The 12,528-nt window shown below is 44.6% G+C and overlaps 1 protein-coding gene across 2 annotated transcripts in view; it reads right to left on the bottom strand.

Annotated features, from left to right (window-relative positions):
* LOC106565476 (inositol 1,4,5-trisphosphate-gated calcium channel ITPR1) overlaps positions 1–12,528 on the bottom strand; it is a 170,467-nt gene that overhangs the window by 79,085 nt on the left and 78,854 nt on the right. For both annotated transcript variants that reach the window (XM_014132696.3, XM_014132698.3), the window contains exons 15-26: positions 12,102–12,243; positions 11,691–11,849; positions 5,748–5,920; positions 4,413–4,532; positions 3,169–3,363; positions 2,481–2,732; positions 2,058–2,199; positions 1,684–1,837; positions 1,262–1,452; positions 892–1,024; positions 749–803; positions 401–566 (exon numbers count right to left, since the gene is read on the bottom strand). In XM_014132696.3, coding sequence (XP_013988171.1) covers positions 401–566; positions 749–803; positions 892–1,024; positions 1,262–1,452; positions 1,684–1,837; positions 2,058–2,199; positions 2,481–2,732; positions 3,169–3,363; positions 4,413–4,532; positions 5,748–5,920; positions 11,691–11,849; positions 12,102–12,243 — 1,882 coding nt within the window. The remainder of the gene's footprint in view (positions 1–400; positions 567–748; positions 804–891; positions 1,025–1,261; positions 1,453–1,683; positions 1,838–2,057; positions 2,200–2,480; positions 2,733–3,168; positions 3,364–4,412; positions 4,533–5,747; positions 5,921–11,690; positions 11,850–12,101; positions 12,244–12,528) is intronic.

Raw genomic sequence — 12,528 nt, 5'->3', positions numbered from 1 at the left:
AAAAACGAATGGAAAATATGGACAATGAGTACAGTAACTTCTAGGAAAGTGAATATGTATGATTATTCTGCATATATGACAAGACAACAGTACATTAGTCATTCATATTCTGACAGACATACAATAAGTGCATTATAATAAGGGCATATAATTATAGCTAATGGTTATGCTTTTGTGATGCAGATAAACTCAACCCTAGTCTTTCTGAGAAATGTTTATACAATCTACTCATGCATTTGGAATTGGCAACTTTGAATGAGATATAGGTCATGGTTTCTATAACATTACAATAGGCAAGTGAAGGTCTGTTTTTTTTAGTTTGTTTTTTTAAACTGCAGGTCAGAAAACAGCTGACCCACGCATCACTAGTATATACAGTGGGTGGGTAGTAGGAGTGTACCTGTTTGAAGGCCTGTAGAACCTCCTGTCTCTGACTGAAATGTCTGAAGAGCAGGTGGAGGGCTCGGGACACCAGGGGAGGGTAATCATGCATGGTCAGGTGGAGAAGGACCCTCAGGAAGGTCCTACCACCATGGTCATCCAGGTCTAACGGGGTGTTCTCCTCACTGGATGCGGACACACAAGCAAACATATGTAAAACGTGCGCGCCGCGCACACACACACACACACACACACACACACACACACACACACACGAAAAATACAGAGGCAAACGCACACACACCCACACGGTCAAGTATCAAACAATAACTAAACTGCTGCAGGTTTGGTGTATCACAACAGTTACCTTCCACCAAATATCCCCTCTGCCTGCTCCTCTATGTGCTCAAAGTCCAGAGCTCCTGAGAAAACAATTCAGAGTAACCTTAGTAACACACAAAGAGGTGACATGCCAAGTGATGGGTGACATGACCTGAGCTCTCCTCCTACCTGGCATGTTGTTTGGTCCCTCATGGGTTCCTGCTATAGACAGATCTGACTGGGAGTTGCTCTCATCAAACTCCCTCTTAAAGATACACAGCAAACAGGAGATCCGGTAGTCCAGACGCACATTCAGAATGAACTGCAGAGAGACAGAGAGGAACATGACACATACTGAATAAGTAAGACTATTGTACTGTAGAGGGATCATATTAGAATAAGCATTGGGGGTTATGGGTGAGTGGTTGGGGTTAAGGAGGGTAACCAAGTTTGGGGGAAGGGCGTTTGCAAATGGGTGTACGGGTGTATACAGTAGATCTATGGTCTGTATGGCATTGATTGTGCTATGTGTGTACTGCATGTGTGTGGGCCTTTCTACCTGTAGTATCTCTATGATCTTGAGCTTGGTGTCCATGACCAGGATGTCCTGTTTCTCCGGCTCTGTCTGGGTCTTGACCTGGTCCCCGTCGGGTGGGTTGATGGGGGTGGTGGGCAGGAACCCCCCTCCTCTGAGCACCACCTGAGTCATCAGCTCCCCCACCCCGTGGATGGAGCGCATCACGTTACTGCCTGGAAACACACATGATTGCGTCAACCATCGTGTATGTGAGAGCAAAATTGTTCTGTCCTTTGTTGGCCATGGGGTGAATAATGCTCAAGCCTAGTGTTCCAAAATCCCAGAAGTCAAGCAGAATTTCTGGGAAAAACCTGGGAACTTTAGAAAAGTTTGCAACCCTACTAAAGCCCCACTGATGTATGGAGCTTCACCCCTCTGCGGGGAAGTGTGTTACTGTGTCCTACCTTTAGTCTCGTCTCCCTTCTCCAGCTTGTTGATGGGGAAAATGGTGCTGACGTGGACACAGTCCAGGATGGCCAGCAGGATCTTGGTCAGCCTCAGCAGGTCACTGAAGTTGTAGAAGCCAAAGTAAATGAGGTTCCTAGATAGATTCACTACCTGGGAATGGACAAAAAGAGACAGGAAGAGAGAACAAAGCTAGTGCTTAGTAAAACCATGTCCTACTGAAACTCATTCTTCTTTGACCAATAGGAAGTGCATTTAATACAGATTAGAACAATAGTGACTGAGCCTAATACTGCTTTTTGCCTTTGACCAATATGGACTGGGTCTCATATTGATATGACCAATAGAGACTGAGCTTCCAGATGGGACTGACCTCGAAGGTGAGTTTGTTCTTCTCCTTGTCGGCAAATGGGAAGCTCTGACACACCACGTCTCTAAGATAGTTCTCGACAAACTCCATGGTCAGGGCAAAACACTCCTTGATCTCATCCTTGGACGTCCCGTCATTGTCATAGCTGGGACCAGAGGGACACAGATCACAGGTAGGGGACAGGTGAGTACTTACGACTAACTCTTACCATGTTAATGCTTCTCTAAATACTCCACTAAGAATATTTTTTTTTGCTTTATCTAAGTTCTAATAATGTCCATGTAAGACAGACAAGGCTATGGCACATTGTTTTCAAACCTTCAGTACAAACTGTATACATTGCACTAACGTATTTTCTGATTGGCCATTGAACATGTCACTAACTCCCTTCCTCAACCCTGATAGGCCGTCGGCCCTGCCACTCACTCGTCAATGGCGATCTCGGAGGGGATCTCGGACCAGAGGCGGGCGTACTTGACGGGAGTGACCTGTTCCTGGGGGTCGCGGTCCACATGCATGTGCAGCATCATGCGGCAGAAGGAGGCGCGCAGGTCGTAAGGCAGATCCTCGTCAGACATGCAGCGCAGGATCAGATCCACGTCCATCTGGCCAGAGATCTTATTGATGGCCAGGTACTGACGGTCCAGACACATCCTCGCAAACAGGTTCAGCTGGTACCTGCGAGAGAGAGAGGGACATAGGCATCACTGCTTAGACATTAAGATACACAGAGACCAGGAACAAACAGAAAATTAAAGTTAAGGTTAGTGACGCCGCCTGGTTCTTTTTATTAATCAATTAATGTAATTAGTTGCAGAATAAAGTCGACCTTTTCAAAGTAGTCATGTGTAAGGGATGAGGGGGGTGGGTACACATCTCATCCACTCCCAATGTGCAGGACCCACCCCCATTTCCAAAAGCAAGGAGGAAACCAAGCATATATACACACACACACACACACACACACACACACACACACACACACACACACACACACACACACACACACACACACACACACACACACACACACGAGTATCGACAGAGACAGAAGTTATTCATCTTCTACAGATAAGACAGTAAAGATGAGAGAAAGCGTGGTGGTGTTTCTGACCTGTAGTAGCTGACCACCTCTTGGTCCTCCTTGGCGCCCTCCTTGGCATCTTGGGCCAGCTCTCTGATGCTCTTACTTCTGATCTCCTTACTGCGGTCCTTCCAGAACAGCCACACCTCCTCCTCGTCCTCCTCAGACTCCACTGAATTATCCTCGATGGACGCTCCCTCGATCTCAAACCTGGACAGCACCAGTCTGGGGAGGAGACGAACCAGTATTACTCCTCTAACCACAGATTTAGGAGTAGACTATCAACAATCATATCCTTAACCATTCAGGGGTGGAAACAATATCTGATCTCAAACCTGGACAACACCAGTCTTGCTCTAACACACCTGATTCAGCTAACAGTGGTGCAAATTGAAGACCAATGGCGGATTAGTTGAATCAGATGTGTTGGAGCTGGGCTAGAACAAAATCCTGCACACAGCCGGTTGACCATCCCAGAGGTACATACAAACATGTTAGCGTGGCTATACATATGACTGACATATTATAGCTATGAAACACAGTGTGGTTGAACCAAACAGCATCACATGGATTTCTGAGAACACAAGGAGTAAAACTGCCTCTTCATTTGTGTTTGTTTAGCACTGAGAACAAAACACATAGGTATAAATGAATGCAAGCCTTCCGTCATAAACAAATATTACAGTTGACTATAGAATACTATAGTACTTACTATAGAATTATATAGTATTCTGTAGTAAACTGTAGCATACAGCAGAATACTATGCTACACTCCGTAGTATCCCTCGATCATATGTACTACTTACTATAGAATTTTGTAGTATAGTGTAGAATACTACACATTGTAGTATCCCTCGATCGTGTAGTGCTTACTATATAATTTTGTAATGGACACATGGAGATATTAAGTGCATTGCAATCAAAGCATTTTCTGTCTGAAAGAACAGATGTTTACTGAATGGCTACATGTTGTACTAGATAGGCATGTCCATTAGGACAAGCATGAGGATCCACCAGGAGTAAACACTACGTTATGTAGTCACCTTGAACAGCTTGATCTGTATGACTGAACGGGCTCCTACTGAATACACTTAAATAAAGAGAGCAGTACTACTGTACACTGAAGAGCTATTTATCTGCCATACTAGAACAGCCTGTAACACACCATAGACCTAGACGACCATTGACTATTATTGTTAAATGTTTAGGGGAAATGGGATTTTATAAGGTATTGATTAATTGAAATCCCTTATAAAACTGAGGAGAGGGCTTACTTGGTCTCTATAAGGATGTCTCCGTTGGTGGGGTCCAGGACTGCGTTACAGATGAGCTCCTGTGTCACCGGGATGGATTTGTTCATAGACACACACAGGTCTGACAGATAGTCCAGGAACCTGGAACACACACACACACCATTCAATGTCAACTGCTCCTTTCATATGGACAAAGGCATTCACAAGTGCACAAAAACACATTTCTATAGACCCATGATGTCCCCAATGAAAAATTCCCCAAACACTTCACAATTAAATGACACATGAAAACATAGCATCTGCCCTCGAGCAGCTTACAATACACTCCACACCACAGGAGGCTGCGGAGGGGAGGATGGCTCCTAATAATAGCTGGAACGGAGCACATGGAATGGCATCAACCAAATGGAAACCATGGATTTGATACCATTTCACTTATTCCGCTCCAGCCATTATCACAAGCCCGTCCTGTCCAATTAAGGTGCCACCAACTTCCTGTGATCCACACGTCTTTACTCCCTTGATGTGGCAAACGACTAACACATTCCGACACACAGCCACCAGTCTTCAATTACATAGAACACAGCAATATACTGTATCATCTGGCTATAAGGAGCATACAGACATATCAAGACAAGCAAATGAACACATAAAAAACACTATACACACAAACATGTGTGCATGCGAAGTGAGCGCACTTGCACACCCCCACATGTTTGTTTGTTTTACCATCTTTGTGGGGACCAAACAATTTATTCCCATTTAAAATCCTATTTTCCCTAACCCTAAACCTACCCCTAACCCCATAACCTAACCCATAACTGAACAAAAATATAATCGTAACATGTAAAGTGTTGGTCCCATATTTCATGAGCTGAAATAAAAGATCCCCACATTTTTCAATACGCACAAAGATTATTTCTCCTAAATTTTGGGTACAAATTTGTTTACATCTCTGTTAGTAAGCATTCTCCTTTGCCAAGACAACCCATCCACCTGAAAGGTGTGGCCTATTAAGAAGCTGATTAAACAGCATGATTACACAGGTGGACCTTGTGCTGGGGACTTTAAAAGGCAACTCTAAAATGTGCAGTTTTGTCGCACATCACAATGCCACAGATGCCTCAAGTTTTGAGGGAGCATGCAATTGGCATGCTGACTGCAGGATGACCACCAGAGTTGTTTCCAGAGAATTTAATGTTAATTTCTCTACCATAAGTTGCCTCCAACGTCATTTTAGAGAATTTGGAACCCTAACCCCTAAGCCTAAAATAGCCTTTTTCCCTATGGGGAAAGTATCCTTGTGAGGACTTCTGGTCCCCCACAAGGATAGTAAAACCAAACACACACACTGACCTGGGCTCCCGGTTCTTCCTGACGAGGCTGACAAAGGTGTCTATCTCTGCAGCGGTGATGTGTTTCTCCAGCAGCTTGCGGTTGTTGTGGAGCAGGGCTGTGATAGTGTCCTCAGCCAGAACATCATAACCTATCTGCTTCTGCATGAAGCGGAACTGCTTGGCTATATACTCCTGTGGGACAAACACAGGCTCTGATCATAGTCAAACATTATCACAACATTGGGACTGTGGTCCTTTATGGCTCAGTTGGTAAGTGCATGGCGCTAGCAACACCAGGGTTGTGGGTTTGATTTCCACTGGGGCTACTCATATGAAAATCTATGCACTCACTAATGTAAGTCGCAATAGATAAAAGCTGAATGAGGTCAATAAATTAATGTAAACCCCGTTGAATGTCTTAGCCACATTTGATTTAACAAACATTTGAATTGGATTTTCAATTTGTTCATAGTGTGATCAACCTCGCTACTAAACTCAGCAAAAAAAATGAAAAAAAAGAAATGTCCCTTTTTCAGGACCCGGTCTTTCAAAGATAATTCGTAAAAATCCAAATAACTTCACAGATCTTCATTGTAAAGGGTTTAAACACCGTTTCCCATGCTTGTTCAATTAACCATAAACAATTAATGAACATGCACCTGTGTAAAGGTCGTTAAGACACTAACAGCTTACAGACGGTAGGCAATTAAGATCACATTTATGAAAACTTAGGACACTAAAGAGGCCTTTCTACTGACTCTGAAAAACACCAAAAGAAAGATGCCCAGGGTCCCTGCTCATGAGGACTGCAGATGAGGCATGAGGACTGCAGATGTGGCCAGGGCAATAAATTGCAATGTCCGTACAGTGAGACGCCTAAGACAGCGCTACAGGGAGACAGGACGGACAGTTGATCGTCCTCGCAGTGGCAGACCACATGTAACAACACCTGCACAGGATCGGTACATTCGAACATCACACCTGCGGGACAGGTACACGATGGCAACAACTGCCTGAGTTACACCAGGAACGCACAATCCCTCCATCAATGCTCAGACCCCAATAGGCTGAGAGAGGCTGGACTGAGGGCTTGTAGACCTCACCAGCAACAGCGTCGCCTATGGGCACAAACCCACCATCGCTGGAACAGACAGGACTGGCAAAAAGTGCTCTTCACTGACGAGTCACGGTTTTGTCTCACCAGGGGTGATGGTCAGATTCGCGCTTATCGTCAAAGGAATGAGCGTTACACTGAGGCCTGTACTCTGGAGCAGGATCGATTTGGAGGTGGAGGGTCTGTCATGGTCTGGGGCGGTGTGTCACCACATCATCAGACTGAGCTTGTTGTCATTGCAGGCAATCTCAACGCTGTGCATTACAGGGAAGACATCCTCCTCCCTCATGTGGTACCCTTCCTGCAGGCTCATCCTGACATGACCCTCCAAGCATGACAATGCCACCAGCCATACTGCTCGTTCTGTGCATGATTTCCAGCAAGACAGGAATGTCAGTCTTCTGCCATGGCCAGCAAAGAGCCCGGATCTCAATCCCATTGAGCACGTCTGGGACCTGTTGGATCGTAGGGTGAGGGCTAGGACAATTCCCCCCAGAAATGTCTAGGAACTTGCAGGTGCATTGGTGGAAGAGTGGGGTAACATCACAGCAAGAACTGGCAAATCTGGTGCAGTCCATGAGGAGGAGATGCACTGCAGTACTTAAAGCAGCTGGTGGCAGTAACAGATACTGACTGTTACTTTTGATTTTGACCCCCCCCCCCCCCCCCTCCTTTGTTCAGGGACACTATTCCATTTCTGTTAATCACATGTCTGTAGAACTTGTTCAGTTTATGTCTCAGTTGTTGAATCTTGTTATGTTCATACACATTTTTACACATGTTAAGTTTTCTGCAAATAAACACAGTTGACAGTGAGAGAACGTTTCTTTTTTTGTTGAGTTTAGTTCAGGGCTTCCGAGTGGCGCAGCGATCTAAGGCACTGCAACTCTGTGCTAGAGGCTTCACTACAAACACCCTTGTTCGAATCCAGGCTGTATCACAACCGGCTGTGATTGGGAGTCCCCATAGGGTGGCGCACAATTGGCCCAGCGTCATCCGGGTTTGGCCGGTGTAGGCCGTCATAGTAAACAAGAATTTGTTCTTAACTGACTTGCCTAGTTAAAAAGGTTACACAAAAAAGTTTTCGTATTGTTGCCTCAGTATTACTTACCTACAATTCCCACTCATTACTTCAACAACAACACATTTACTGTAACACAGGCAAAACAAATGACATTTTGGGGGATTTAAAAAAGGTAGATAAAAAGTAAGATTCCCCCCTCCTGTAAATTCCCATGGGTAATTCCCAAATGTCTTCCAAATGGAAATTATGTCTGGCTGCACAACCGATTGGCAAACATACTGCAAATTGAGAAATCATGTGACTAAACTGAATAAAAAGAAGAAACTACACTATGAAACAAAGATGAATGACAAAGAATGATAGTAAAAAGCATTGGAGCACCTTCAATGACATTTGGGGAAAAAAGGCAAACTCAGCTACATCAGTCAAATCAGATGGTTCCTTCATTACAAAACCGACTGATATTGCCAACTACTTTAATGATTTATTCATCGGCAAGATTAGCAAACTTAGACATGACGTGCCAGTAAAAAAAGCTGACACTACACATCCAAGTATTTCTGACCAAATTACAAAAGATAAAAATTGTAATTTTGAATTCCGTAAACTAAGTGTGGAAGAGGTGAAAAACGTAATGTTGTCTATCAACAATGACAAGCCACCGGGGTCTGACAACTTGGAAGGAAAATTACTGAGGATAATAGCAGACAAAATTACCACTCCTATTTGCAATATCTTCGATTTCAGCCTACTAGAAAGTGTGTGCCTTTAGGCCTGGAGAGAAGAAAAAGTAATTCCGCTACCTAAGAATAGCAAAGCCCCCTTTACTGGCTCAAATTGCTGACCAATCAGCCTGTTACCAACCCTTAGTAAAGTTTTGGAAAAAATGGAGTTTGACCAGATACAATGCTATTTTACAGTAAACAAACTGACAACAGACTTCCAGCACGCTTATAGGGAAGGATATTCAATAAGCACAACACTTAAACAAATGATTGATGATTGGCTGAGAGAAATTGATGATAAAAAGATTGTGGGGGCTGTTTTGTTAGACTTCAGTGCGGGTTTTGTCATTATCGATCTTAATGCTGCTGCTGGATGGTGGATAAATATGGTGGATAAAGAGTCTAAACACAGAACACAGAGGGTGTTCTTTAATAGAAGCATCTCCAAAAAAGTCCAAGTAGAAATCAGGAATTCCCCAGGGCAGCCGTCTAGGCCCCTTACTTTGTTCTATCTTTACTAACGACATGCCACTGGCTTTGAGTAAAGCCAATGTGTCTATGAAAGCAGATGACTCAATGCTATACACTTTGGCTACTAAAGCAACTGAAATGACTGCAACACTTAAAAAGCTGCAGTTAGTTTCAGAATGAGTAGCAAGGAATAAGTTAGTCCTAAATATTTCAAACTAAAAGCATTGTATTTGGGACAGATCATTCACTAAACCTCAACTAAATATTTTAATAAATAATGTGGAAATTGAGCAAGTTGAGGTGACACTAAACTGCTTGGAGTAACCCTGGATTGTAAACTGTCATGATCAAAACATATTGATACAACAGCAGTTAAGATAGGGAGAAGTCTGTCCATTATAAAGCGCTGCTCTACCTTCTTAGCAGCACTATCAACAAGCAGGTCCTACAGGCTCTAGTTTTGTCACACCTGGACTACTGTTTAGTCGTGTGGTCAGGTGCCACAAAGAGGGACTTAGGAAAATTGCAATTGGCTCAGAACAGGGCAGCACGGCTGGCACTTGGAGGTACACAGAGAGGAAACAATAAAATGCATGTCAATCTCTCCTGGCTCAAAGTTAACTACTTGTATTTGTGAGAGGTATTGACATGTTGAAAGCACTGAGCTGTCCGTTTAAACGACTAGCATATAGCTCAGACACCCATGCATACCGTACAAGACATGCCACCAGAGGCCTCTTCACATTCCCCAAGTTCAGAACAGACTATGGGAGGCGCACAGTACTATATAGAGCCATGACTACATGGAACTCTATGCAAGCAGTAGAATCAGATTTTTTTTAAATGCATAAAAATACAGCTTATGGAACAGCGGGGACTGTGAAGCAACACAAACATAGGCACAGACACATGCATACACACACGATAACACATGCTGCCTTGGCAGCAGCTAATGGGGATCCATAATAAATACAAATAAATACAAATCTGAGACTGGGAGAACAGAGGTCGTCCACAGGCACCAGGCAGCTTCCTCCTTCAGTTGAATCCAGCCACCACTCCAACAATTACACACAGTATGTGACAGTGTCTGTGTGTTTGGACAATGTGTCTGTCTGTGTGTTTGGACAATGCATGTTTCTGTAGGCATGCGGTCGTGAGTGTGTGTGCATGTGTGTGTGTGTGCGTGTGTGTGTGAGCGAGGGTGCATGTCTTGTGGCCCGGAAGGGAGCGTTGTGCTGCTGAAAGTTTGATGAAGGCAGAATGTGAGTAAGGAGATGATTGTGTACTACAGGAAAAAGTGGACCGAGCACGCCCCCATTTTCGTCGACGGGGCTGCAGTGGAGCAGCTTGAGAGCTTCAAGTTCCTTGGTGTCCACATCATCAACAAACTAACATGGTCCAAGCACACCATGACAGTCGTGAAGAGGGCATGACAAAACCTATTCCCCCTCAGGAGACTAGATTTTTTTTTCAGATCCTCAAAAAGTTCTACAGCTGCACCATCGAGAGCATCCTGACTGGTTGCATCACCACCTGGTATGGTAACTGCTCGGCCTCTGACCGCAAGGCACTACAGAGGGTAGTGAGAACGGCCCAGTACATCACTGGGGCAAAGCTTCCTGCCATCTAGGTCCTCTATACCAGGCGGTGTCAGAGGAAGGCCCTAAAAATTGTCAAAGACTCCAGCCACCCTAGTCATAGATTGTTCTCTCTGCTACCACACGGGGAGCGGTACCGGAGCGCCAAGTCTAGGTCCAAGAAGCTTCTAAAACAGCTTCTACCCCCAAGCCATAAGACTCCTGAAGATCTAGTCAAATGGCTACCCAGACTATTGGCATTGCCCCCCCCCCCCCCCCTCCCCTCACCACTGCCACTCTCTGTTGTCATCTATGCATAGTCACTTTAATTAACTCTACCTACATGTACATACTACCTCAACTAACCAGTGCCCCCGCACATTGACTCTGTACCGGCACCCCCCTGTATATATTGTTATTTTTTACTGCTGCTTTTTAATTACTAGTTACTTTTATCTCTTCTCCGTATTTTTTGAAACTGCACTGTCGGTTAGGGGCTCGTAAGTAAGCATTTCACTGTAAGGTCTACACCTGTTGTATTCGGCGCATGTGACTAATACAATTCGATTAGAGAATACTTGACACACTGACTAAACAGCACATTCAATTACAGCTAAATGCCATCATACAGTTTAGGCTAATTGTATAAGTGCTGTGGCTTGATATTTTGGCTATAGGCTAAGTCCCTGGAACACACAGTCCAGAACACCATGTGAAAACAACCCCTATGCCATTCCTCTACTAAAGCCCGCTAGGGTCTGCAGGTCTAATCGAACCAGATACTGTAGGTGTATATAAGCCAAATGGATATAGCTCCACTCAGGCTTGCAATTGAATTAGGAGAACATCCATCATATTGCTTACACGCTCATTTAGCATCTTCAGATCAGCAAACACTGAAAGAGTATGGGTTAGGTTAAGGAGCTAGGGATAAGGTTGGGGTAGTGGTTGTTTTGGGACCAGGCCATTCATGTGAACTGTCATGTGTGTCCTTGTGTGGCTGTTGTAGGCCCAGACCAGCAGGCCTGACAGTTACCGCACTGCGTACCTGGTTCTTGCGGTAGTCCTGTTGGGAGTGGCGTAACACACGGTAACACAGGCGGCAGATGTGCCTGAAAGGGGCGTGGCGCTGGTCAGCCAGCTCCTCCAATCGCAGCATGGGCCCATCCCCGCTGTCTGTGAATGGAGCCTGCAGTAGCTTGAAGATCTGGAGAGAAATTCCACCCATTGGATGATAGTCCATCAGGTTAAGAAAATACATTTGTTTGGAAAAATGTTAGCTGAAGTATGACAGTTTGTTATACTTTGTTGAACTTCAACAGAGGTTAATAGAAGACAAAGGAGCTTGCTTCCCAATGGATCCACATTGAAAAGGAATTAATTAGGCGGCCTAAGCCTTTTTCACCCCTTCAGTCTGTGGACGTTCTAGTTGTCCCTTATGAATGACATTGTCCTCTACCTGTTTGAGGATATTCTGTTCCCTCATGAGTTTCTGTCTCTCTCGGTTGGGCTTGTTGACCATGATTTCCAAAACGTCTTGGCCATTATTGGGGATGTCCACCACGAAGAACACCAGGTCCTCCAGAAGCTTGGTCACCGCCCTGGAGGACACACAGGAAGTATTTTTTTACTTTAACCTTTATTTAATTAGGCAAGTCAGTTAAGAACAAATTCTTATTTACAATGACAGCCTTCCCCGGCCAAACCCTAACGACGCTGGGCCAATTGTGCGCCGCCCTATGGGACTCCCAACCACGGCCGGTTGTAATACAGCCTGGAATCAAACAAGGGTCTGTAGTGATGCCTTGAGCCCTGAGATGCAGTGCTGCACCACTCAGGAGCACACAGGAAGATTATTTGAGATTTAGAATTCTTAATGGGCGTCA

Source organism: Salmo salar, chromosome 12 (genome assembly GCF_965601325.2).
Source record: "Salmo salar chromosome 12, fSalSal1, whole genome shotgun sequence".
Lineage (NCBI taxonomy): Eukaryota > Metazoa > Chordata > Actinopteri > Salmoniformes > Salmonidae > Salmo > Salmo salar.
This window is presented reverse-complemented; position numbering and strand designations above follow the sequence as displayed.